General features: G+C 35.8%; 3 protein-coding genes across 4 annotated transcripts; 1 reads left to right on the forward strand and 2 right to left on the reverse strand.

Moving 5' to 3' along the window:
• Nucleotides 1-14,997: 14,997 nt before the first annotated feature.
• Nucleotides 14,998-16,065, forward strand: LOC145120699 (uncharacterized). The gene is made up of 4 exons (XM_079056503.1): nucleotides 14,998-15,324; nucleotides 15,437-15,560; nucleotides 15,647-15,739; nucleotides 15,848-16,065. Exons 1-4 carry the CDS (start codon nucleotides 14,998-15,000, stop codon nucleotides 16,063-16,065), a joined length of 762 nt encoding a protein of 253 aa, XP_078912629.1.
• A 2,643-nt stretch (nucleotides 16,066-18,708) lies between these two features.
• On the reverse strand, nucleotides 18,709-20,383 carry LOC145106609 (uncharacterized). 2 transcript variants are annotated; one of them, XM_079043572.1, is made up of 6 exons: nucleotides 20,217-20,383; nucleotides 19,825-19,909; nucleotides 19,634-19,759; nucleotides 19,400-19,470; nucleotides 19,249-19,308; nucleotides 18,709-19,164 (listed from the first exon to the last, which is right to left on the reverse strand). In XM_079043572.1, the coding sequence occupies exons 2-6, from the start codon at nucleotides 19,889-19,891 to the stop codon at nucleotides 18,841-18,843; spliced, it is 648 nt and encodes a 215-aa protein (XP_078899698.1). In that variant the 5' UTR covers nucleotides 19,892-19,909; nucleotides 20,217-20,383; the 3' UTR covers nucleotides 18,709-18,840. The 2 variants fall into 2 exon arrangements, with proteins under 2 accessions (XP_078899698.1, XP_078899696.1); XM_079043570.1 differs by having other exon boundaries at nucleotides 19,825-19,948.
• A 2,440-nt stretch (nucleotides 20,384-22,823) lies between these two features.
• On the reverse strand, nucleotides 22,824-27,070 carry LOC145158093 (Tetratricopeptide repeat (TPR)-like superfamily protein). The gene is made up of 2 exons (XM_079077038.1): nucleotides 23,962-27,070; nucleotides 22,824-23,357 (listed from the first exon to the last, which is right to left on the reverse strand). The coding sequence occupies exons 1-2, from the start codon at nucleotides 27,013-27,015 to the stop codon at nucleotides 23,313-23,315; spliced, it is 3,099 nt and encodes a 1,032-aa protein (XP_078933164.1). The 5' UTR covers nucleotides 27,016-27,070; the 3' UTR covers nucleotides 22,824-23,312.
• Between the last annotated feature and the right edge of the window lie 313 nt (nucleotides 27,071-27,383).

The following is a 27,383-nucleotide window of genomic DNA, read 5'->3' on the forward strand; positions in this document are numbered from 1 at the left end:
CTTGAGAAGTCGGAAAACACTTGGAGAAAGCAACCCTAAAAGAGTTTCAAGAGAAGATGAAGATGAAGTTCTTATTGTTGAACCTTCGAAAATGGTAGTTCCTCCAAAGGAACCGGTTGTTCCAAACATTGAGCAACCCAAATATTCCAACAAGCCTATCAAGCCATTGGTCATACCACCACCCTTCCCTTCCCGGTTAGCCTTTTCCAAGAAGATAGAGGAAGAAAATGAATTCTTTGAAACTTTTCGCAAGGTCCAAATCAACATTCCACTATTGAATGCCATTAAGCAAATTCCAAGTTATGCAAAATTCCTCAAGGATTTGTGCACCAAGAAGAGGAAATTCAAAGCGAATGAAAAGATTCAAGTCAATGCAAACGTGTCTGCGGTTATCCAAAAGAAGTTACCTCCCAAATGCAAGGATCCGGGAATATTTGCTATCCCTTGTACCATTGGTGATTTGCATGTCGAAAGTGCCATGTTAGATCTTGGAGCCTCGATCAATGTGATGCCATATTCGGTTTTCCAATCTATCAATGTTGGACCTTTGGAAGAAACCGGAGTAATCATTCAATTAGCGGACAAGTCAAGTGTGTCCAAGAGGAGTGTTGGAGGATGTGTTAGTACAAGTTAATCAACTTGTTTTTCCCGCGGATTTTTATGTCATTGATATTAAAGAGAAGAATCCTTCCAAATCATCTATGATCGGAGCCTTGGAAGACCTTTCATGAATACCACTCACACAATCATTGATGTCCATAAAGGGAAAATTACTATGGAGTTTGATGGAGAGATCATTCACTTCAACATCTTTGAAGCAATGAGGTACCCTAGCAACATTTCTCCATTGTACCGGGTTGATGTGATTGAGCCAATAAACGGGATAAGCCCTAAAGTATGCACACACAAGATTCTTATGGAAGATTATTGTAAGCCTAAGAGAGAGGCTCAAAGAAGATTGAATCATCCAATGATGGAAGTGGTCAAGAAGAAGATAATTAAAAGGTTCAAAAGATGCAAAGAGAAGAAAAAGGCATTTCATGACAAGCACATAACCCAAAAACACCTTATTCTAGGTCAAGAAGTTCTTCTTTATCATTCACGCTTAAAGATATTCCCGGGAAAATTGCGATCTCGATGGCACGCACCTTTTATTGTTATAAAAGTGTTTAATCACGGTGCGGTTGAAATTAAGAGTTTGGAAACAAATAAAATATTAAAAGTGAATGGGTACCGCTTGAAACCATTTTATGAAGGCTTTGACACGGGAGAATTCAACTACGTACCATTGGAAACTCCGATTTACGAAGGTTGACAAAAAAAGTATTGTGAATAAATAATCTCCTCTTGAAGTTTTGATGTTTCTAGGCTTGAAGTTGGTAAAAAATAAGCATCTTAAGGTTTAGCAATGATCTTGGTAAAGTATGGAAGAAAACTGGAGCTTGTGGAGCGAAAAATTGCAAAAAATGTCAAAATCTGCAACTTACGCGGGTGCCCGCGCAACCGTTGCGCGACCGACCCCCAGCCGCGCAGATTCCGAGCTCAAAATTCCCCCAACACGAGTTGCATTCTGATGTATGCGCACAGCTGCTCCCCACCCGCGTAATGTTTGCGAGGGTACCCGGGCAAATATGCCACTTCATAAGAAAATTTCGAGCCATTTCATATGCTTCCTTTGCGCGGCCAAGCTTTCATCCATGTGTATTTAGGCAGCATTATACGACCCATGTGTTGCTTCTATACCGTCCTCGCGTGCGTCCTCCACCTTGATCCCGATATGATCCTTCCTTACTCTCATCCTAAGCATTGAGGACAATGCATCATTTTAAGCTTGGGGTGAGGTATTCTTATATTTTATTTTTTTTATTGCATTTAGGTTATATATAGTTGCATTTAGAGTAAGTCATTTAGGTCATTCATAAAAATTGCATAAAAATTCAAAAATATTGCATATTTTGTTTCTTTCTTTTCTAATTTTCATGCTTTTTAGATGCATTCTAGTTTAAGTTCATGCATTTTTGTTCTCTCTTGTCTTCTCATCCCTACAGGTACCAGAGCGCCGAGTCATAAGTATTGAATCATAGATTGGTCCCGGGTCTTGATATGGAATTCCTTGTATTTTATAATAGGACACGTTTTGAGCCTCACATACCACTTTGAGACCGCTTGTGTGGGGGTCAGATGCAGGTAGCTTGATTGGGTCTAGGTGCGGAGGGATGTGGTTGGTAACACCAATTTTTGAGTCTTATCCCACCCTTTTTAGTTAATCTTGGCACATTGTCAATGATCATTAGGTGTTCATGTTAGCCTCCATCCTATGTTACATGGTGAAATTCTTTAGAGATTCCAAGAAGAAAACACAAAAAAATGAAGAAATTGGAAAACTGAATACAAAAAGAAACAATGAAGAAGATTAAAGAAAAGCAACAAAAACAAAGAAGAAAAATGAAGAAAAAGAGCAACACAAAAAGAAGAACAATAATCCAATTTCAAGACTTATGTTGTTAGGTTTAGGTTTAGGATAAGTTGTTAGGTTTAGGTTTAGGATAAGTATAATTTTTATTATTTTATTTTATTTTTGATTTTTGGTGAGAAAAGGCCTTGACGATGAGACGGTAAATTGTAAAGGACAGTACAAGGGAGAAGCCTCTGGAACCGGATGTTTGCCCGGAGGCCGCGCTGCAAAACCCTATTTCGTACTATACACTTTAGCCTGACAAATGTAGGAATCATAGTGTGTGAAGAGGCGCCTTTCCTTCGTGCACTATGGTCTACATTGGTGATTTAAAGTGCCCCCACTGGGCGCATCTCTGTTTCCTTTGTCTTGCACACCGCGACTACAAACAGCCGTGATCTATTCGCCCATCAAGTGGTTGAGAATGTGGTTTATGGCTCTAAAGCGGGGAACATTTTGAAGATGCGTAGGGTCCATGAAGGACTAATTCTGACCATGTTGACTGATGTTGACCAAGTTCTATGGTATCTTTCTTTTTCCTTTTTAGTTTAGCTCATCCCGAGCTCATTTTAGTCTTGTTCTAACTTGAGGACAAGTTAGGTTTAAGCTTGGGGTGAGAGGATTTGAAGTTTGACCACGTTCTATTCTCTTTTCCTTCGCCAAACGTCTTGCTTCTTTTTCAATTTCTGGATTATAAACCAAAGCACATATGCGTTGAGATCTGGGCATAGAGAAACAAATTGATTAAAAGTAAACCAATCCCCAGCAACGGCGCCAAAATTTGGTGGTTGTCGAGGCCAACAAAATTAATAACCCTAAATATTACACACTAAAATAGTGTATAGTGGTAAAGGGATCGAATCCACGGAGATTGGTTTAATTTTATAGCTCTATGAAAAATCTCTTTGTAAAAATACTTGTAAAATGACAATAAATTAAAAGTGGTGGGGGGGGGGGGGTTCTTTTGAAATACTTTAAATAAACTAGAATTAAACTAATATTTAAATGGACAATTCAACAAAAATAAGAGTTTGATGTAAAATTAATAAGGGAAGGATGGTTGACTTAAGGTTTCCTCACTTTGACTTTTGATGAACATATCATTAGAATCCAATGGTACAATACTTGATTTAAATCCTTAATTTGGCTATAGCAATCCAAGAAGCTTGAGATTACCTAGACTTCTCTTAGTTGTTGAAATGGTTAGAGAAGCTCATAACAACTTCCTTAGTCAAAGTCACAAATTCCATTAAGCATGTAATTAATGAAAGTCAACTAGCATTAAGAATTAAAAAGTCACATAATCCAAGAGGAGTCAAAAGCTTCCACTACCATGTTGGAAAAAATGCCTTTATGATTGTGTGAAGTAAAACTAACACAAAAATCACTTGTTGCTTGCTAATTTGAAGATCCTTTAATTAATCAATAAATTAGCCAACTAATCACCACAAACACATTTAAACTCATGAATAAAAACATACAAGTAATGATAAGATGTTAAGACACAAAAATTTTTCATAAAGATTCAAACACAAGTTCATGGAGTCTTCAACATTCAACAATTAGTCAAATGATTTCACCAAAGTCAACCACAATTTGTCTAGCCAAGCATGGCTAAACTTAAGAAAACAAAGTTAGTAAAGATTGTACCCAACATTTAACAAGAATCAAGAGGAGAAATGATGAAGTTCTTGAGGGTTCTTGGCCTTCAAAATGCTCCAAAACTCCAGAAGGAATGTGTCAAAATCGGATGTTCAAGATAAGGCTAAAGAGGCACACCAACCTTCCCAATATAGAGCTCAAAACAAAATCCTGAAATTGCCCCTTCAGGAATCCACGCGGGCCACGTCGTGTGAGTGTGACAGATTTTTGGGCTTCTTCAAGCCTTGGGCCCCCACAGCTATTCCATTGGCCCAGTTCGAGTCTAATCATCTTCTAGCCCATTTTTCTTCAAGATTTCTTCAATTTGAGCCTAATTTGCCTTCTCCAAATCACTCATAGCTTCCGTAAACTCCCGATTATCGATCTCCGCACACTCGAAAATTCTCCAGCGCCTTGCAAATTTAAAGTTCAAATCTTCCAAGCCTTCAAGCAATTGACAAGCCCACTCCATGAATCACCTCCATAGCCATCAAGCCCAAAATCCTCATTGCCCTCAAGTCCAATCGCCTCCCAAAAATCCTGCTCCGCTAGTCTCCAAAAAATCTGCAATAATGCTCAGGAAACTAGAAAGTACCCGAAATGGTCATAAAATAACAAAAAGGAAAATATGCATGAAAATTAACTAAAATGAGAATGAAATGTGCTAAAATAAACTATGTAAAGAAGTAAATAAAATAAAACTATCATGTAACAAATTAATTAGTTTAAATTAAAAAAAATTACATTTATCTTAAATTCAAATAAAAGACCTTCTAAATATCCAAGATCTTGGGTCTTTATCTAAGTCATCTAATTTGAATACATGTCAAAATAAATATATTAGGCTTAGAAAGCATAGTGAACATTATCGAGATCAATTCTTAAGGGTATTGGATAAGTCAACAAACCAAAAATAAAGTCAAACCTCTAATAGGATTTCAAAACATAATATATTTGTATAAGTATAGCATTGTTCTGAGAAAAACATTTGAAGTTAACAACATCAAACTAATCAATAATAAGTCAGATATTTCAAAAGTATGTAATAAAATGTTCTTTAAAACCTAAAACTCCAAGTCAATCCCGAAGTCAAAACGTCTCTCAAGTCTTTATTCTTCATTCTAAAGGGAATCCCAAGGAGAATGTACCAACATAATAATGGTTACAACGCATATCTAAAAATAGGACATATCACATTCCTTATATAGAAATACTACTGTAACACTCATTGTTCAAGTATTTTCATTTTTGGCCCAAAAGTTTAAATATTGGCAATTTGGTCCTTACGTCGGGAGTATGGTAAGGTTACGCTTGGCGTAACTCATTTAATCGGGATGCGAGGACTTATGTTGGTATGTCGGGCGTACCTTAAGTACGCGGGGCGTACTTCCGCTGTGCTCAACCCTTAAAATTTTTAGGTTTTGAGCCCTATATAATGTCATTAACTCCTTTGAGACCCCTTCCCCCATCAACCTCCAACTCCTAAAAATGTCCCTTGCAAACCCTACTCCCTTGGTGTGTGTTTTTGAGCTTGAAAGTGTGTGTTCTTGTGCTTGTGAAGGAGGAAGAAGGTGGTAGACTAGCTTGGAAGTTCAAGGCAACTTAGATCCATAAGTATCTCACCCTCAAGCATCCCTAGAAGGTATAAAGCTTGGAACTTGATGAGTTATTTGCTAAGATCTTGATAGTTCTAGAGTTTGTGTACATTTTTGGTCCCATAGTCTTGGTCTAGTGGAGTATGAGCTACTCCATGTCCTTGAGGTGTATTATTTTTTAGTATTGAGCTCATGGATTCATAAAAATGAGAGCTTGGTCAATCTCATTAAGTCATTCATAAGTTTTGGAGCCTTGGACGACTTTTGGACCTAGGGTTTGGATTTATACTCTTTTGTATGCATGCAAATGGATAAAGTCAGAAAATTTATCCATTGAGACGTCCCATTTTACCTAGATCTAAAGTTTGATACATTGGCTTTCTACATTAAGAACTTAACAATAAGTTTTGGGTTCATCGCTAGTATGACAGGCGTACCCGATGGTACGTTGCACGTACTGATGAAGAGCCCCGTAACCAGGGAAGGGTCTCAATATGTCGTGTGTAGTGACTGAGTATGCAGGGTGTACTTAGCCTGTATGGACCCTTTGACTTTTTGACCTTGACCTTTGACCAGAAAGTTGACCAACTTTGACTTAGGGGCATTTTGGGTAATTTGAATAGTAGTTTGAGACCAGGACATTGTTTATCTTATAGGTGACCGATAGAGACAACATTTAGAGCAGTGATCTGTTCAGTTATATTTCGGACTGTGAGGCGAGTTTTCCTCACTGTACTTGTGGGTCGAAGACACCAATACCATCTCAATAGATTGTGTTATGTATCCTGGTTTAGATGTTGATATGTTGTAGTGATCGGTTAGATCTGCATGATTATCTGTTAATATCTGGATATTTGTTTATGTGCATATGTCGACATATTGTAACGGTTTGGGTTGAGGCATTTCTGCTTTGTGTTAAAGGCCAAGAGACTAGGAGTATTTTAGACATGGTCTGAGGACCCTGTAGGGGTATACCAGACTCATGCTAAGGGATCAGGAGCATTCCAAACATAGGTTGAGGGCTGGGAAGGGCATTCCAGACACATGTTATGGGATCAAGGGCAATCCAGACTTATGATGAGGGCCATGTAGGGGTATTCCAGACATAGGTCGTGGGCCCAGTGTACATGTTTGTTTATGTTTTGTGTATGGTATTTTGGGGGAACTCATTGAGCTTTGGCTTACAGTTTAAGTGTTATGTTTCAGGCACTTCAGATGATCGGGGCAAGGCGAAGGCGTAATCATACACATCCTTCAGTGATGTGTTTTGGTGATTTTATGATACTCTGATTTTGGGATAATTGTATTTGATACTTGGTTTTATGACTTGGGTTTGATTGAAACAATGATTTTACTTTAATTGAAAAATGAAAACTTTTATCGTGAATTTTTCGGATGTTACAAGTTGGTATCAGAGCTCGGGTTTGAGAGAATTGGATGAGCATCTGTGTAAATCCAGGATCAAACTAAGGGTCTGTACATGTTTTCAAAAATGGTTTTCAAATGTAACCAAGGAAGGATGAGATGTGTACGATCAACCAGAGGAAGAAAGTATACCCCGCGATACCCACACTATTAATTGTTTATGATGGTTATGATAGAACTGCATGCTAGTAGTAGGCTAGGAATCTTCAGAAATTGCATGATAGAATTCTCTGATATATGACGCCCGATAGCCTATGAGGATTTCTTGTATGTTAGATGGAATTGAAATCATATTGTAGTTGCTTCGTGTGTGCATCATAGTTGTAGATAACTAAGATTTTATAACCTGATAATGTTTGATTTAGCCTTATTTCCTGTTCCTTGTATGGTTGTGGGCTTAGGGTAGAATCAAGTATTCGACTGTCTATGAAATATAGTGTTATGTATGATTAGCATGCACGAGCGGCTACATGGTTGGTGGAAGTTTCAAGAGTGAATGTGGATGTATTAGGCCAGCTTGAGGGATCATTAGCCACTCTCAAGGTAGTGAGTATAGGATGTATGCGTATCCTAGTTATTGGGTTTTGTATTCAGGTAGTATGTGATGATCCTTAAGACAAATACGGGTAGATGTGGAAGGTAGTATGGGCGCGTACTATTGAAAGCACAAGACCCATATGTGTAGCCTGTAAGTCACAAACCTCGAGGGTTAGTCTTTCCATGATAATTCTAATAGTTTGAATTATGGCATTTCTGATATATTTTGGTTCATTTTCAGTATGGTGTACACGAGAGGTTCTGGATCAGGAGTTGGCGGCCCGAAGAGGCCAAGTTTGACGGATGATGACATTCGCAAGATGATCCCCACTCAGGTGATCGTGGCTGTTCGGGAGGTGATCCCGGAGTTCTTTGGGTCTATGTTGAATTAAAAATGAAATTTTTACCTATGATTTTTGGGATGTTACATATATATATATACCATACATACCATGTTCTTGGGTTTCTTTTTCTACAAACTTGGATTTGATGATTCCTCTGCTGGTTTTCGGAGACATTTGGCTCTATTATGCCCTATTTCCCTACATATGCTGCATCTCATCACCATAATTTTTTTTAATTGAATGCTTTCATCCCTGATTTTCCCTCTCAATCTGATCTCTTTTTCTTTTTGTTGGTGGTCTTCCTGGTAGCCTTCTCCTTTTGAGTGGCAATAGCTTGATGTAATCTACATAAGGCCACATATCACTGCCATTGAGTGGCTTAATGTTATACCTATATCATCTTAAGAACATTGTTGTGGTAAACCATGGTGACACATAGTCCTTTGCATCTTTGTTGAGGCTTGAAATGGAAGCATACCCATGCACACAAAGTTATCATGTCAACTGCTAACTTCTGCATCCGCAAGTCCTGTTACGAAGGTCTACAACATATTCATTATACCCAAGCCTCACTTCAAATTGTTGATAACCAGATGGTACAACTTTCTAAAATCTGTCCACATACACATAATGAAGGGCATACATGTTGAAGGACATACATATAAGGATATACATATTATGGCACTTACCTTTGATGTTCCTTAAGCTTGGCCAACTTTTGTCTAATGAAAGGACATATGGTTAAGTCCCAAGACTGTCCCTTACTCTTCTGTTTACAAAGCCTCTCCATCACATAAATTCAAATTTCTTCTAACATGGTGATTAATGGTCTCTTCCTGGTAGCTTCAATAACTGAGTTAAAACTATCAGATACACCATTTCCATATGCATCACAAGCCCTATCAGTTTGAAAAAATGTTTTACTCCAAGTTTTAGGGTCCTTTTCCATCAGATGATCATAAGCTAGTGGTTCTAATTTCTTAATTTCATTCATATGATGCTCAAATTTTGTTTGGGTAGTAGTTGTAGTAGCCTACCAGAAAAGCTTTCTAATCAGTTGGCCTTTAAATGTTTTCATGAAGTTAGAACAAATGTGCCTAGCATAATGCCTATGCTCTGCTGCTGGAACCCTTTCCTTCATATCCTCAAGTAACCCTTTCCTTCATATCCTCAAGTAATCCTTGTTAGCATTAGACAAAAAAAAAAACCATAAGCTTTAATAAATTAAGTAGTAAAAAGATAGAGAAAAAAAGAAATTGTTTACTTTGTGTTGGTCTGATATTAGGGTTAGTCCATGCCCAACTCCCATTCCAATGTCATCAATCAAAAGGTCAACAAACCACTTCCATGTTTCTTTACTTTCCACTGCGACTACATCCCAAGCAATAGGGTATATATGGTTGTTTTCATCTTTACCTACAATAGAAAGCATCTGACCTCTACATATGCCCTTTAATAAGTAACCATGTAGTCCAATTACCCTCCTACAACCTTCAATCCATCCATCCTTCAAACCCTTTACACAGACATAAAACTTTGAGAAGTAAGTGGTTCCATCAGGCATGACATCTACATCTATCTTCACTGTTGATCCAGGGTTATTCATTTTTATCTCTTCTCCATACTCCATGTTTTAGCATAATGTTCTTTTAAAGAACCCTCTATCTCTTGAAATGCATACTTCCTAGCATTTCTGCACTGTCCAACACTTGCAATCAAATTAAATTTCTTGTTGACTTTAACCTTGAATTTCCTTATACTCATCTTTGTTTCTGAAGTATCTTATTCATGAAATGATTTCCTATCCATTTATAGGTAACAATGGACCCAAATTTGAAGACTCTTGAGCAATTATGGTTATCATTTAAAGATTTAATCTGGAATGACTTTTCAGATGACATCCAGTTTGCCCACAACCTAAAGGGACAACCTTTATTCTACTTAGTCTTCTTACCTTTACAACACTTTACCAATAACCTTTGATGATCACTTTTTTCATACCATAAATCATACCAATTCTTGACTGCATAGTTGGTGAGACATAACTTTAATTCTAATGGGTCAGAAAACTTAATACCTGCAACTGGCACCATTTGATCCCATTCTTGGTTCTCATCATGGATAAGGAACACAACATCCTCATCTTTTCCATTGTTGGCTTCATCATCATCATCATCATCATCATCACTTATATGACATGAAAGTTTGTTCAAAAATATGTCCATAACAGTTTTGTTAAAAGTAAAAACCTCTTCATCACATACATTCCATAATATCATAAATTTTTGAGTCCTTGTCATCTTCTTCATCCAACTAATCCAAGTCATACACATTATCATCTGCTAACATCTCGTTATCGGCCCAATCAAGAATTGGTTCGTTTTGGTGGTCAATGTACATATCCAACTCACTCCTAACAACTTGTTCCCGAATTGTGGTTAAGAAGAGAAAGGGAGGGATACGGAAGGAAGGTGAGGTATGGCGAAGGAAACCCGTGTTCCCGAGTTTAATCAATAGAAGGAAAGTGAGGGGAAGGAAAGAATTTTGGGGATTGATTTTCCTTCCAAAATTTCCTCCCAAATTGGACGGAAACTGGAAGAAAATTGGTACGTATCTATCCTTGATCTTATTATGACCATTATACCCTCAACCCTATTGATAAAAGATCACATAGCCGCAAGTCAATCGTCTTGCTCAACTTCCCTCATCCTGCTCATATTCGTGCCATACCCATCTGATCGCATCATACCTATCTGATCAGGTATGCTTCATCCTCCCTATACAATTTCTTTTTCTTCATCTTCTACCTGCATCATGTTCCCAATGTGCAAAACGTGCTGATCAGTTGAAGTTACAATACAATTTTGATAGTTGTTAGATGCCATTTTATACATCTTATAGGGTAGTTTTCATTATTATTTAGGATCATATTTTGTACATTTGCATGTCATATATTTAAATAATGTCCAACTCGTGTATTTCGTTAGAATTCCCGTACTGCTCATGTTTTTATGTCAATTTCAGATAGTATGAGTGGAGCAGTGCTTTGGGAGCAACTGGATGCATGTTTGGAGCTTAAAATGGAGCTTGGAACTTATGGAGTATGTTGCGGAATGTTTGGAAGATGATTTGGTCAAGAAACATTCGATTGAATTGATCACACGAAGAAAGAATATGCAATCTAAAGTTAAAGGATGTTGTTGACAGCTTTGACCCCCTGTCAGTATTTTGACCATATCTCGAGAACCGTAACTACGATTGACACGATTCAAAATGATCTGAAAAGTAGACGAAATTTCAGACGTCTTAGGCACAACCTGTGATTGCAGGTTGCCTTCATGCGATCGCATGGGGCCCTTTTGCGATCGCAGGTTAGGTCGCAAGTTGTCTTTGAGGTTCTTTTGTGCCAAAAATTCATCCGGAAGTGAAAAATGAAAACCTGCGATCGCAGGTTGGCCAAAAAGTTCCAAAATAGCATCATACTTCATTAAAAAGGCACGAGACGCGTTTACTTCAAAACCTGCGATCGCAGGTATGCCCTTTGCGGTCGCAGGTACGTCGTTTTGACAGCTAGACGTATAAATACAGCCTCATAACCTTCCAGTAACCTAAGTTGGTGATTCCAAAGGTACCAGACGACGAAAATACGATTTTGGAGGCGTTTCTTCTCTGATTTCATCAATTTCTGAAGATTTGAAGACTGTGGATCATCTCTTTCAAGTATATTAGTAAGATTAGTTGTTTGATGTCTCTTTTCATCTGTTTTCATCATATTTTGGCCATGTTTGGCTAAACCCTAGTTTTCAGTTTTGCGAAGACAAGTACTTTTCATGTGATTGATCATTAGATCTGGTTTTTGATTTGTGTTTCTATCTAGATTCTTCAGTTTTGTTCTTAATGAATGTTTGATTTTGATTCTTGTTAGTCTGATCACCTAGCTAGGGTTTTATCATTCCAGTTAATCAGTTAATAGAATCCGCAATTGTTCTAATCAACTGGTAATAAGTAACAAGTAATAAATCGGTTCCGTGTTTGGGATTTGACTTTATTATAAACTGAAAAATCATATCTTTACGCTTCCAAGCTTGTGAGAAGTATTCGGTATTGCTGGGAATTTACAAAGAACTTAATGCAACTTTTCTGATCTTAATTAAGAGCGTGTTTGATTAGACATTAAAAAGTTAGGGTTAATTGAAGCGCTTGTTTTGGTTAACTAAATAAGGTAAAAGAGAAATTACTAGAGCTTGTTAGTTTTTCTTAATACCAGCTTAGATAGAATGCATCTCAAATAACCAGGTCGATGTTGATTGTATGATTAGGAAAGTCACAGCAGAGCTGAAACCATTTTTATTATTGATTTTCGTTTACTTTATTATCACTGCATTTCTAGTTATTAGTTTTAATAAAAAAAACCCCCCTTTTATATTTTGTTTCTTGACTAGATGTGCCTGATGCAAAAAAGGCATTGACTTTTAGGCTGTATCCCTGAGGATTCGACCCTACTTCCCTGTGCTATATTTTTTAGTGCAACCATCAGTGATAAATTTATTTGTTTAATACGTACGCGACAACGTATTAACAATAGTAAATCAATCGGTTCATGTGAATGTAACGATATGAGAATCTTAGTATTCATAATTGTGATTATTCATAGTTGTTGTATAAGAATCTACACTTTAACTTTCTCTGTCACACTATAGTGACGAACCAAAATTCAGAATGTAGGAACCAAAATTCCCTGTCTTTTCTTTTTACTATTATCTTGTTACATACATGTATCTCCCTGTTTTACATACTTTTCCTATTTTATAATATGCAACAAAAACAAATCTATCGAAGATTTGAAGCTAACATACAATCATAAGCATAAGATATGGTATCGGGTTGAATATCTTTTTAATATTGAGATAAAAATATTGGAAGTCTCTTGTTAGGTTTATCCATTTATGCATCTGTTAAACTCAGTGTCACATTTTAGTTTTGTTTAGATGTGCTTCAGTTACTATCCCAGTTGTAATGTGTTTAGTTGGAATGTGATTGTGAATTGAGTTATGGAAGGTTGTGGTTTTGGTATAAATATATGTGAATTTTGGAATACGTATAGTTTTATATATGAACAACTTGATAGGACATGTGTAATGTGTTTGCCAACTGATGTTTTTTTTGTTTTTGTTTTTTTTTTTGTTTTTTTTTTGTATTCTGTGCAAAACAATAATAAAACAATAATAAACTCGAACTCTCAATCATAAAAAAATGTGTTTTTTTGGTCCTAGGTAACTGCTCTTATTCATGGTCTACTCATTCCCAATATTGAAGACTTGGAAGTCAACAGTTAATTTGTATTCTTTGTCATTGGGATTTTTTTTTCTTTTTTTCTTGATAAAATGATTGGTTCGTATTTCAATCTTTTTCATATTAGGATTTATAGTTTAGTGTCTAGCCGAAGTCATGCTTTTTCAAGTTGCATTACTCATCCATCTATTACTATGTTTAAGTTATACTTTAGGATTAGGAGAGTGCCATGGCCAGCCAAGATGATGATGGGGAAAAAAGACGAAGGCTAGTGGTTACTCTAATGTTCATGGCCATTGTAATACAGCGTAGACTTTCGAAAAAAAGTAATCATATATAATTTACTAAGTAAGGAAGAAATGTTAAAGCGTCAACTTGAGTGAGAATGACTATTACACAAACTTGTAAGAGGTGGGAAATGTCGTGAGCTTATTCGTGTGAGCGAGCAAGCTTTTACAAAGTTGTGTACTATCTTACAACGTGACGGTGGCCTGCGACCTACACAACGGATGTCTGTTGAAGAACATGTTGCAAGGTTTCTGCACATCATAGGTAACGAGATGAGAAACAACATGCTCTCTTTCATGTATGGACGCGCTAAATCTACAACAAGTAGGTGCTTCCATAGAGTTCTTCGCGCGGTTGTAGCATTAGAAAGTTACTACATTCAACAACCTAAAGGTAATGTTGTCCTGAAAGAAATTCAAGAGAAAAATAGATTTTATCCCTACTTCAAAAATTGTGTAGGGGCAATTGACGAGACACATGTTCGTGTAAAAGTACCCAATAAGGATGCCGCTAGATATCGTGGTCGCAAGGGTTACCCTACGATAAATGTCTTAGCCGCATGTTCATTTGATTTGAAGTTTACGTACATTTTAACCGGGTGGGAGGGTACTGCCTTGGACTCAAGGATAGTGAAAGATGCACTTAAAAGAGACGATAAGCTACTAATTCCTAGGGGTAATTTCTATTAAGTAGTTTAATTTTGTGTGCATTCATTTATTAGAAAATTAATTACATGTTATTTTATAGGACGATATTGTTTGGTAGACGCCGGTTTGCCTCATACCCTTGAACTAATGACACCATATAGAGGTGTTAGGTATCATTTGAAAGAGTATTCTACTCACCCCCCAGTGAACGCAAGAGAGTTGTTCAATCTTCGACATGCTTCTTTACGTAACGCTATAGAACGGACATTTGGTGTTCTAAAAAGAAGGTTCACACTCGTTAGAAGTACACAGGAACCTTTTTACTTTTGTGACACACAATCGGACATTTTTATGGCATGTTGCATCTTACACAATTTTTTACTCGACGAAGATCGTGAAAAAAAACTTGAATATGAAGGCTTACAAGAGATGTTGGATGAACAACCACAACAAGTGAGACATGATGTTAATAACGGACGTTTGCATAGTAACGAGGCTGAGGAATTGAGGAACGCTATTACAACTCAAATGTGGGATGATTACTTGTTGAAACCAAACAATGAAATAGATATGTCTAATTAGTTTTATAGTAGATCAATAATATGTCGACTTTAGTTCATTGTGTTATTTTAGTTTAATTTTGTAGTGACATTTGCAATTTATTTATTTGATGGTGTTATTTATATTATGATCCCACTTATTCTTATATATATTTGTCCAATTTTTTAACAATGTATGGCTCGTTATACTATCTTTGTATGTACAGAGCAACCATGACGAAAAGGGCAGCTGATGGAAGTGTAGTGAAAAAAGAAAATTTGACATGGACAGATCATATGGATAACGTTCTCGTTGAAGCTCTAATAAAGGAAGATCAAATAGGTAATCGGCTGAATGGTACAATCACTTCGCAAGCTTATGCGAACATGATTGCAGGGATGAGTAAAGAGTTTAACAGGTATATTACAAAAGATCAACTAAAAAATCGAATGAAAACTTTAAAAGACAATTTTAGTAAATGGTATGATATGTATCGGGGTACTTCGTTGAGTGGGTTCTCCTGGAATTCTCAAACAAGATACATTGAAGCAGAGGAGGAAGTATGGGAACAATTAATTAGTGTACGTGTTGGTTTTACATATAATTTATTGTTTTATATATTTTTTGTACCATTAACTTTACTAATTAATTTTTGGATTTGTTTATAAACAGGAAAACCCTGACGCAGCTGCATTTAGGACCAAGAAAATTTCAAACTATGATCAGTTGGTGATGTTATTTTCAGATGATAGAGCATCGGGATCAAAAGCGGAAACAGCCAAAGAAAAAACGCCCGGTTAAGCAAATCCACAGAAATTAAAATAGAAAAAGTTGTTGATGATGATGTGGATAAACTAATGGAAAATAATGATGTAATTCTAGATAATGAACACAAAGATGATGATGATGACATTCAAATAGTGTCAGCAACAGATGTTTCACCCGATGAGAGTTCAAAAGCCAAGAAATTAAAAAGTAAAAAAAGAAAACTAGAAAGAAAACTTCAAGATAAAGAGGAAGTAGTAGCTGAATCTGAACCTCAACCATAATCTTTTGAACACAATATTGTGCAAACATTTAAAGAAATAGTTGATGTTATGAGGGAAGGGAACAAATCTCGTGACTATACAGGTGAGGAAATTGAGAAAATATTAGAGTTGATGGGGTTGGATGTCGATGAATTTGCAGATGCTTTCATATATTTGTCGCGTAATCAAGTCGATGCTAGGACCATTTTTAGTTCTTCAATGAAGATGCGGAAGATCTTTCTAAGAAAGATGATGGATGGAGCTAAAAAGTGAGTCATATCTTGAAGTTTTATGATTTCTTTTTCATGGTAGTTTGCATTGGACTTTATTTGTAAGAGTTGGAATTTTGATTTTCTAGTTTTTCTTTGTTGACTTGAGTTTATTACATTAGTTGATTGTTTGATTAAAAGTTTTTGATTGATTTTGATTCCTACTGTAGTTGATTCATATTGTTTAATATGTTCTAAACATTATGTGTAAATAGGGGTATAATTGTAATCTTTTAATTTTCTCTTCTTTTCCCTCCTAACTCAGGAACACATAAACTTAAAATTTTCATTTCATTTCCTTCGAACTCGGGAACACGGAATACATAAATTTTCCTTCCCCTCCCTTTCCTTCTGTCAATATTTTCATTTCCTTTCGTTTAATTAATTTACAAAAAAAAACTCGAGAACAAGGCGTAAGAGTATAAATAGATTCCACAAACTCCCAATAATCAGCATCACTGTCGATTCTTATAATACCCTCAACCAAACTTTCCTTTATAATACAATAGTAAACATTATCACAACCTCCTTTGGTTAATTTCATAAGCCACAAAAGAAATTCTCTATACGTAAATTCACTAAAATCCACATCACGAACAATTATTTTTACAGGGTCTAAGTATACCTACGACTTTGGCGTAAATATTCCCTTGTAATGAAAATCTACAACTACATACATATCTGTAGATGATGGGGATGCCATGTTACAGTCGACTTTAACTCGTACCTTCAATTCCAAACCCTATTCTTCGATTTGTTGTATCGATTTCTCACAAAGTGGTAATCGGGATGTGTTTTTAGAGCAAAGCAACCTGACGAACCCTAATTAAATGAGAAACGGGTGTAATGGCTACGTAAGAATCCACGTAATACTTTTTAAGTGAGCTAAATCGATGTAAGCGGCTAAAACAAGTGATAGCCGGTAATAATGGTTATTTGTGAACAGACGAAACAAGTTAGTTAGGTAAATAAGTACAAAAAATGTTAGCTAAATGTAAACATACCAAAAAGATGGTTACCTTAATAAGTCAATTTCTCATAAAAAAAATTATAATCTATTCTAAGCCCCCCCCCCCCCCCCCCTTTTTTTTTTGAGACACTTTTGGGACTAGGGACGACCCAAGGTGGTGCGACATGCGCCCAAAAGTGGTGTGATATGGGCGTCCACCTAGAGCACAAAATTTTAAAGACATCAGTTTAATTTGTGGGTTTAATGAACTAGAAAGGTAACGAACTTTGGTTTTTGTTTACATTAAGATAACCATGTTTTTTTCGTACACATTTGACCATTGAACTTGTTTGACCTGTTCAAAATAAGGTAATATGACTGGTAATTAACGGTAACATTACCCTATTATGAACAGGTTAAACAAGTTTAATGGTCAAATGTGTACGAAAAAAACATGGTTACCTAAATATGGACAAAACCCAAAGTTGATTACCCATTTTGGTAATATTAAGTTATTTATGTTAAGTGCACGTAGTCATAAGATCCATTGATGTGACATGAAATTAGGTTGTCCGGTCTTTATGTATGAGGAAACGGTCAAGTCTTGGGCTAACTAGTTTAGGCCCAACTAGTTAGGTGTTAGGTTGTATATGCTTAAGGGGCTAGGTTGTATGTGCTTTAAAGACCTAGCAACACAGTCTAACCCATGACTAGTCGGGACTGAACTAGGTTAAACCAAGCCTAACCTAATTTTTTATTGACTGTCGGAGCCTGATCCCAGGACATAGCCTCTGAGACGGTTCTTGTCCAATATTACAAAAGCGGGTAAGAAACTTTGGTTTTTGTCCGTATTTTTTTCGTACACATTTGACCAATAAACTTGTTTGACATGTTCATAATAGGGTAATATTACCGTAATTAGCAGTCATATTATCCTATTTTGAACATGTCAAACAAGTTCAATGGTCAAATGTGAACAAAAAAAACATAATTATCTAAATGTGGACAAAGACCAAAGTTCGTTACCTTTCTAAGTCATTAACCCTAATTTGTGAGGTGACTGAATAAAAACAAAAAATAAATCATCATTTATTATTTATAATTTTTTTCAATCATGTCATATTTTAGAAGAAACATTACCTGACATCAAAATATAACTAAATAAAAATAACTATTTGCTTATTTTAGAAAATATAGAAAATGATAAAAATTTGAGAAGTTATAATATTATGTGACGGTTAAACTTATTTTAGAAAATTGTACTTGCTATTTGTTTTATTTTAAAGTTTTGACAGTTAAACTTACATTATATATTCTTTGTAAATACATTTGTTTTATTTTATATATTAAATTAAATAAGTTAACTAATAAAAAAACCTTAATATATGAATAAAACTAGGTTATAAAATGAAGTTTTAAAGTAAAAAATATCCTTAATGGTTTGAAACCCATTGATAATGCTTTTATCAATTTCAAATAGAAAAAGTTACTATGGCAGATGCTTATAACTTGCAAAATAAATCTAAACTTTTCACACGTATATTTTAGCAAGTCTACATAGCCTAAATTTTTTAGAATCCTAAGATAGCTGACTATATATTTTGTAGCTATTATGTTAAAAAAAACTAGAAGCACATTCAATAACAAACATTTACTTTTTAAAGATGGATAAAAGATTGTTTACAAGTCAACTCAACCTGTCTCAAAACACAAAATATAAATATATTAAGTGACTAAATATATTTAAATCCAAACAAATGTTTCATGCATATGCTACAAGCAACATTCAACCAACAAATTACACTTTCTTGCCTTTATTCTGAATTTTGACTATGAAAGCTCAACGATCTTTGGTCGTTTACTTTTTTTGTCATTTTCAGATGTTGTGTTTTTTGGTTTTTTATCATTAAGAATTTTGGATTTTGACTTTTTAGTTTCATGATTGTCATCATTCTCAGAATCACTACAACTGTCGTCGTCATCATCACTGGTATCTTCCGATTCCGATTCCGATTCAGATTCCGATTCCGATTCTGATTCCGATTCGGTACTACTAGCATCAAGGGAGATGACTGGTTGATTACCAAGAATAGCAGATTCAGCTGCAGCAACAGCTTCTGGAGTGTGAAGATCCGCAACACCAAGCATTAGATCCTGTGAGATTAAAGGAATGGAATCTGTCAAAGGAATGGAATGTGAAGAGTAAAGGATGGTTTTTAGTTTTTACTTTTTACATACCATTTCAATGTATTCTGATTCATCCCCTGTGAGTGCCTCAATATCATAGTTTTTGGAGCTCTGTATACAAAAAGTAGACATTTAGTAAGATGTCTATACTCTATACACATGTGTTGAATGATGAACAAAAGAAAAGTTTCATAATTCATACCATTGCATCTATCTGCAACTTCTTGTTTGACTCTGCCATGACTCCTAAAAAGTCCTTCAATTTTCCCATAACTGAAACAAAAGATATAACCATGAGCAAGGGATAAATATAATGTACTGTTTATTTGATCTCATTAGTTCATATGCTACTTCATCTACTTTTAAGATTTGGAATAGATGCGCAATTGAAACAAAATCATTGTTGTCGAACATATACATACGGATGAAGAGTAACCTTGGCTAGGAGGAGGAGCAGCAATGAGGGGTTTGGTATCAGGAGGTGCATTAGCTTTAGTTTTTGCAGCTTCTATCTTCTTCAACAAATCATCGTCGCCACTTTTGCAAACAAGAAGCGCTGATTCTGCACACAAATTAGCAGAATGTTGGTTGATAATAAGAAAATAAGTTGATACCATGGAAACATACCTTTAGAAGAGGAATTTTTAGTGTTGTTTTCCAAGTCGAGAAGAGCTTGACTGCTGCTACGCCCCATGCTCTTTCCCCAAAACCACTACAAGAAGCAGTGTGCGTGTGTTAGAGCTAATTTGACCTAACATATATAAAAACAATAGGGTCGGATGAAAGCGAGAGATGTTGAATGGTGAAAGTGGCGATAACAGGGTTTAAGGGTTTTTGCGTTGGATGATGAAAGAGACGATAATAGGGTAAAGCAACGTTTCAAAACCCGGTTTTTAGTTGATTCGGTGTAGCTCCGGTCCCGGGTCAACCGGTTCATCTTGCACAAACACAGCCTGAGCTCTAGTCTTATTTCAGCAAGAAAAAATAAAAACATCGTGAGAGTCTGAGAGATTGATTACCTTTGAGAAATCGAAATCTGAATTCTTGCAATAACCTGAACTTGAAATCAGCAAGAACAACCGGTGTGGGAGAAATGAAGATTAGTGGTTGAGTTTCTGAACTCTGAAATCGGTGTGGGAAAAATCGAAATCAGCAAGAAATCGGCGATGAAGACTGTGATTTTTGTTTCAAATCGGGTATTGTAAGCCTAAGTACAGAGTCCAGTTTTCAAGCCCAATGATCAAAGCCCAAAGCCGTTAACGTCGCTTTTTCTATTAAAAAATTAAAATAACTTTCGCATGTGGTCAATGAGCGAAGCCTTTGTTCGAGAATCGAGAATATGAATTTGAAGTTTTCACTCAAAAATATATATAGAGCGGCAAAATTAGCTAGTAGCAGATAGTTTGTAGTGGGTAACGGATAGCTTGTAGCGTATTGTTAAACAGTACATGAAGTAGCATTTGAATTTGGAGTGTTTTGTTTAAACTAATCGCTAGAAGCTTATATTGTCAAACGAGATTTTCTGTTTAAACGGAGCTAAAAGCTCTCAAACGCTCCATGTCGAACACACCTATATTCTAAAAACTATTTCAACCAAACAAAAAGCTCTCTACTTTCATAATTTGTCACAAATTTAATTTTAATTCGTTTTTTTTTCATTGATAATAAAGTCCACTCGATTTTGACCCGTTTGTTTGGTTTACTTTGAAGGCTTACCTAACGGGATACTATTCATGAGATACAATAGCTCCAGTGACTTGTATCATGTCTTGCCTTCCAAGACCAAACAACTTCGGAATCCTCAAGCTTTAGTTATTTTTTCAAAGACATTTAGACCCTACGGTGCACCAAGTACCGCACACCGCGGTGTGCGGGAAACAACCTACCCCCCCCCAAGAAAACCACGAGATGCTTTTACTGAGTTTCTCTTTTTTGACTGTTGGAATTGATCCGTTGGGTTTTTTTAATTTCTTTTTCAATTTTCTTATAAATTAACTCTCATTTCTCATTTTAAAATCATACGACAAACACAAAACTCTCGCTATACTTTACAAAAAATTTATTTCAAAATGTCTTCATCTTCGTCCACTTCTTCTGATACGTTGGCGTTGTAGGAAGCAAGGCTTATCGCGGACGTCATGCGCACAACACTTGCTTATTTGCAAGAAAATGAAGGCGAAAGTTTGCGCCCAAAAACAAGAAATCCTCCTTTACGAAGAAATCGTGAAGTCGGGCACAACCATCTTGTGAATGACTAAATTGTTGATGATGCAGTGTACGCGGAAAAATTCAGGTGTCGGTTCCGAATGAATAAGGTATTATTTTTACGCATTGTTGATGATATACAAAATCGATTTCCATGATTTCAGCAACAGGTTGATGGAAGAGGTAAGCAAGGTTTCTCCACATTTCAAAAATGTACAACTACAATTCGTCAACTAGCATGCAACATGAGACCGGACTCATGATATGAGTATTTGAGGATGTTAGAGTGAACGACGTGGAATTATGTATATAAGTTCGCTAACATTGTGATTATCCTCTATCGTGGTCGCTATTTACGAAAGCCTACAAGTAGCGACATCCAACTATATACAACACATGAAAACAAGCATGAGCTCCCTAAAATGTTTGGTAGTCTTGATTGTATGCATTGAGATTGGTCAATGTGCACTAATGTGTGGCGCGGTCAGTTTAGTGCGAGGTGATCAAAAGCAGCTGACAATAGTTTTAGAGGCAGTGACGTCGTATGACATTTGGATATGACATGCATTTTTTGGTCCATCAGATGCCAACAACGACATCAATGTTCTATACAAATCACCGATATTCCACGACATCTACCTTGAGAAATCGTATGATGTGTTGTTTCAAGTAAATGGGACATCATACAAGCATGGGTATTACCTTACTGATGGAATATATCCCTAGTTAGTAGGATTTGTGAAATCATTCTCATGTCCAAATGATAACAAACGATTAAAGTTTAAGGCGTCACAAGAATCTGCTAGGAAGGATATTTAACGAGCATTTGGTGTCCTAAAGAGACATTGGTAGATACTCACAGTTTTGTTCGATTAAAAAAAATGACGATTACGTGACAATGCAAAAGTGTGGTATGACATGTACCGGCCTTAGCATCATCGTCCCGAGCACCTCGGGCCTTCTATTTCATATAGTCTTAAAAGCACTAATCTTATTAAACTCGGGCCTTCTATTTCATATAGTCTTAAAAGCACTAATCTTATTAAACGTAATCAAACCAAACTTTCTTCTTCTTCCGACTCTTGTATTTTTGGAAAACATATTAAATTGTAGTTTTATAATAATTTCTCATTTTGAAATTACTTATAGCGATTTCTCGGTTTATGATTCCAGCTTTCCACGAGAAGGTATATAGTTGTTTCCTTTTTAATTTGATGAAAGTAGATTTTTCCATTTAGCCTCTAACTTTCTACAAATTTGACACATGTATATCTCTATTGTCTATGGTGGAGGTTTAACACTAGTGAATAATGAAACTGAATCAAATCAGAATGTTAATAGGTTAAAGAATCACAATTAGTTGTTCCATACCCAAAGTTATGAACACCCTAACCCATGCTACAACTAAATCACCACGCATCTAAAACTGTAAAACAAAAAAAATTGTTAAAAGACTTGCAAAACGTTGAATACAATACCCAAAATGTAATATCTAATTCGATTGTACTTGATAAGAAATAGCACAACACCCTACCTCATATATACACAAGTCACCTACTACTTTTCAGACATGGTTTACACTTTACAGTTTACACCAACACCAAAGTCCCAACACTTTTTTATATTCCAAGCGACACATATCACAAGTATGTTGGTGATGTGAGTATAGCCGAGTGAAATTACATATTTACCCCTCCTCTGAAACAAGACTATTTCCACGCTGTATGATCAACCCCAAGTCATAGGACAGTAGGTTCCATGGTGGTATTAGTGTGTGGATTGGGCTCCTTGTGGGCACTGGGCCTTTCAGCCAACCACCTAGTGGGCCACTGTATATCTGATTTACATCTGACAATATGGTTTTGGGACACATGGCAGTTGTAGGCCAATTCATGAATTGCTTGCTAACCCTACTTCTCTTGATTTTTGTTGTTGTAAGGAAGCCACTGAATATCCTGTTCACATACGATAACTTTCACTTAAAAAAAAAAAAAAAAAAAAAGGAAAAGTAAACTACGTATACATGTGAAGCCAATTTACGTGCAACAAATATTTCATACAATGTAATTTGTATTTTAACGTTTAGACATGTCATAACACACAAACATCACGTGTTACATAACAAATATTTCAAATCAAAATGTTGCAACTTTCATAGGATGATAGGACAAAGAATACTTTTGATGAAAGCCAACAAATTTTTGTAAATTCGTGATACACCTTATATTAGTCAATTGTCTAAAATACCCCAAAACAAGTTAATTGTTTGATGCACCCATAAACAAGTCTTGATGCCCCTAATATTAGTCAACTGGATAAAAGCTCAAAATTTTGTAGTTCCTTTACATGTAGCTTTTAAGTTTTAAAACTCTCCAACTATTAGTGAATTGACTAAAATACCCCAAACATGTAAAACCAAAACAAATCTTGCAAACCAGAACCCAAGATTTGTAATGATGACGATGGGTAAACACGTAATATGTCTTCAAAATACGTCTTAAAACAAAAAGTTAAGTTATCTTGAAAAAAAACAAGGGTTAGAACTTAGAAACCACATACCATGTAACATAGGCTCCAAGAAAGTTGAATTGCCTCTTGCCACCTGTTAGCTTTAACAAGACCTTTAACAAGGTTAACAAAAACACTCAATTCGGGAACACCACCTTTACTAATCATATCTCCATATAACTCAAAAGCTTTCTCAACCCCATTTGAAACCGAAAGACTCTCAATCAAAGAAAAATACAAATCTTTATCCATAAAGGAAGATAACTCACTCATCTCTTTAACCAATTCCAAAGCCATTTCCATCTTTCCAGCCTTTCTATACCCATCAACCAAAAGTTTATAAACCGGAATAACCGGAATGGAATCATACTCACTTACACCCTCCAAAACCCCAAGATTCATCAAAAACTCCCGATTAAACCCTTCAATAACCTTACAATAACTCTCCATATGCATGGGCCAATACGTCATTTTCATCTCCTCCAAGAGCGCTAAAGCTTCATCCAACAACCCAAAAGCACAACAATGGTGGATTAAAACACTATATGTGACATAATTAGGCGCACAACTTTTCATCCCCATTTCTTTAAAAATTTCAAGACTTTTTTCCACTTTCCCAATTTTTCCAAATCCATCTATCATTGAGGTGTAAGTTACAACATTTGGTTTACACCCTTTTGTCTCCATCATCTCCATGAGTTTATAAGCTTCGTCTGTCTTTCCAACTTTACATAGCCCATCTACCATTGTTGTGTAGATTATAACATTAGGAGGACATGAATTTTCAAGCATTTTGGATAAAACCTGTGTAGCAAGATCCAACCTTTTGTCTTTAAACATCTTGTCAATCATTGATCCATAAGTAAAGACATTCGGATTGTACCCTTGTTCACACATTCTTGAATAAACTTCTTCTGCTTCTTCTAACTTCCCATTTTTTAGTAACCCATCAATAAGTGCATCATACACGATATTATTAGGCTCACAACCTTCAAAAGTCATCACATTTATAAGTTCACGTGCTTCTTTGACTTTATTTGCTTTACACAACCCATCCACCAAAGCTCCATATGTCACAACATTTGGCTCCAAAGTTTCGATCTTTTCACCTCTAAAGTGAAAATCCACATCAGAATTTTCTTTTTCTTTAACATTTGGCTCCAAAGTTTCGATCTTTTCAACTTTAAAGTGAAAACCCACATCAGAATTTTCTTTTTCTTTAATTCCCTTCATTATTGAGTAAATTTGCAACGCCTTTTCGACTTCACCAGCTTTACAATGACCATCTATTAGAGCTGTGATTGTGACAATGTTTGGAGAACAATCACATGACACCATCATTTCAAATAACTCATTGGCATCTGATATCTTTTTAGCTTTAAGATACGCGTGTATAAGAACTGTATATGTTACCACATTTGGAGAACAACCATTTGTAATCATTTCATCGAACCATTTTCGACCCTGAGGAATTAACCCCGCTTTACAAAAACTATCAATCAAAATCGTGTAAGTATGAACATTTGGAACAACCCCATTCTTTTTCATTTCTTTAAACAACCAAAACGCCTTCTCTAATTTGGAAGCATCACATAAAAAACTAATTACATTTGAATACGTACTTTCATCAGGTACAAAACCTTTGGTCATCATTTCATGAATCACATTAAAAGCTTTCTCAAATTTCCCAACCTCACAAAGGCATCGAGCATAATTGCTAACATTGACTTTATTCAACACAAAACCACCTTCAAGCATTTGACCATAAGCCATTTCAGCTAATTCTAACCTATCTACACTTGGGATCTCACTTGTTCCACAGATTGAACCGATAAATATGTTAAAGATTACAGAATTAGGTCGAACACCGTATTTTCCCGTTTCTTTAAGCAACTTATGTGCATAAGTAAAGTCTCCTGATTTACAATAAGCATGAACAAGAGAATTATATATTTTAGGACTCGGGTAACACCCTTCAGCAATCATCATGCTAAGAACTCGCTTACATCTCCCCAATTTTCCTTTATTCAAACACCCACAAAGCAAAGTCCTATATGTTAACACATTAGGGATGCAAGAGTCACATCTCATTCGGTTTAGAAACTCCATAGCCTCTTCGAATAAAGAACCTTCACATAACCCACCTATCATTCTAGTGTATAGTGTAGTATCAGGAGCAAACTTTTCCTTATCTATCATATCAAGAGCCTCCCTCCATTTTCCGAATTTACATAAAGAATATGCAAAAGAACCTAATGTATGTGGATCCATTTTATAACCAGCATCAGCCATTTCACTGTAAACAAGATTAGCAGAATCCAGTTTGTTTGCCTCAAGAAATACTTGAATTAAAGCACTGTAGGTCACTCTAGAAGGTTTGTGACCAAAATCTTTAAGCCTGGCTAGCTCTTCAAGTGCTGAATTCCATGAACCGTTTTGACAGTACTTACGAATCAATACATTAAGGAGTTTTCCAAGCACTTCGTTATCGTCATCATCTCTAATTTCCCTAAGAAAATGATCGGGGATTCTATCAGCATTGTTACATCCTATTATGTCTAATAAAGCTTCGTAAACAGGTAATGTGTGATTATACCCAATTTGTCTACCTACCCATATGAAAAACTTCACAGCTAATTCAGCATTTTGAAGTAATTTTAGCACATCAATCACAAGCGATTCACTCAGTTTCTCTCTGAACTTACTAAGAAATTTATGGCTTTTATCACCGAAATCCCTGTTATTATCTCTAATTGCTTTACAAATAATATGCGCGTCTGAATACTTACGGGATTCGAACTTTTCCACAGACAACGAACGCTGCAAAATTGCAACTTCTTCTTCCAAATTGACCGAGACTCCAGAATCCCTATGAGGAGGCGAACTGATTTCTGGGGGATTGAAATTTGAATCGATCAATCCCTCCAATTGATCAGGAGAGGAAGTGCTGATGGATTTGTTGAAGGTGTTATAAACTGAACTTTGGCGGGAAACTTTCGATGAAGTGGGGTTTGCTATTAGAGAAATTAAACGAGCAAATGAGGAAAACCGTTGCTTTGATTGATGGAGGTTAATCTTTACCCAGTTTCTGCTCATTCTAAGCATTTGAAATTTTGAACTCTAGGAATTTAGGGTTTATAACGATGCCTTGTCATTTACACCGGAAGTTTTCCCTATTTTAGTCCTAAAAATATTCCTGTTAAACGTATGAAATAATTTCAAAGACAAAGTTACATAAACGGTCCCTATGGTTTGATAAAATAGATATATAGTGCTATTTCAAGAAAATAGACAAACTCGGTCCTTATGATTTGTTGATATTACATAAATGGCCCTTCCAATACACGGCATCAAAAAAATATTTTTATGTTTTTGTAAAATGACATTTTACCATTTTTCTTCTTTTTCATATTTTATTATTAATTTCCTCCTAAACTATAGGACCATCTATGTAACTTATATTTCATTTACTA

Source organism: Lactuca virosa, chromosome 1 (assembly GCF_052849685.1).
Source record: "Lactuca virosa cultivar CGN04683 chromosome 1, Lactuca_virosa_CGN04683_v6, whole genome shotgun sequence".
In the NCBI taxonomy this organism is placed as follows: Eukaryota; Viridiplantae; Streptophyta; class Magnoliopsida; order Asterales; family Asteraceae; genus Lactuca; species Lactuca virosa.

Excerpts from the sequence above, each read along its gene's own strand:
- LOC145120699 (XM_079056503.1), top strand. The coding sequence starts at position 14,998 with ATGACGAAAAGGGCAGCTGATGGAAGTGTAGTGAAAAAAGAAAATTTG. Across the intron at positions 15,325-15,436 it reads ACATTGAAGCAGAGGAGGAA|GAAAACCCTGACGCAGCTGC; the intron begins GTATGGGAACAA and ends GTTTATAAACAG. Across the intron at positions 15,561-15,646 it reads AGCCAAAGAAAAAACGCCCG|ATAATGAACACAAAGATGAT; the intron begins GTTAAGCAAATC and ends ATGTAATTCTAG.
- LOC145158093 (XM_079077038.1), bottom strand. The coding sequence starts at position 27,015 with ATGCTTAGAATGAGCAGAAACTGGGTAAAGATTAACCTCCATCAATCA. Across the intron at positions 23,358-23,961 it reads CTTGGAGCCTATGTTACATG|GATATTCAGTGGCTTCCTTA; the intron begins GTATGTGGTTTC and ends GTATGTGAACAG.
- LOC145106609 (XM_079043572.1), bottom strand. The coding sequence starts at position 19,891 with ATGGGGCGTAGCAGCAGTCAAGCTCTTCTCGACTTGGAAAACAACACT. Across the intron at positions 19,309-19,399 it reads AGTTGCAGATAGATGCAATG|AGCTCCAAAAACTATGATAT; the intron begins GTATGAATTATG and ends TTTTGTATACAG. Across the intron at positions 19,165-19,248 it reads AATCAGAATACATTGAAATG|GATCTAATGCTTGGTGTTGC; the intron begins GTATGTAAAAAG and ends TTAATCTCACAG.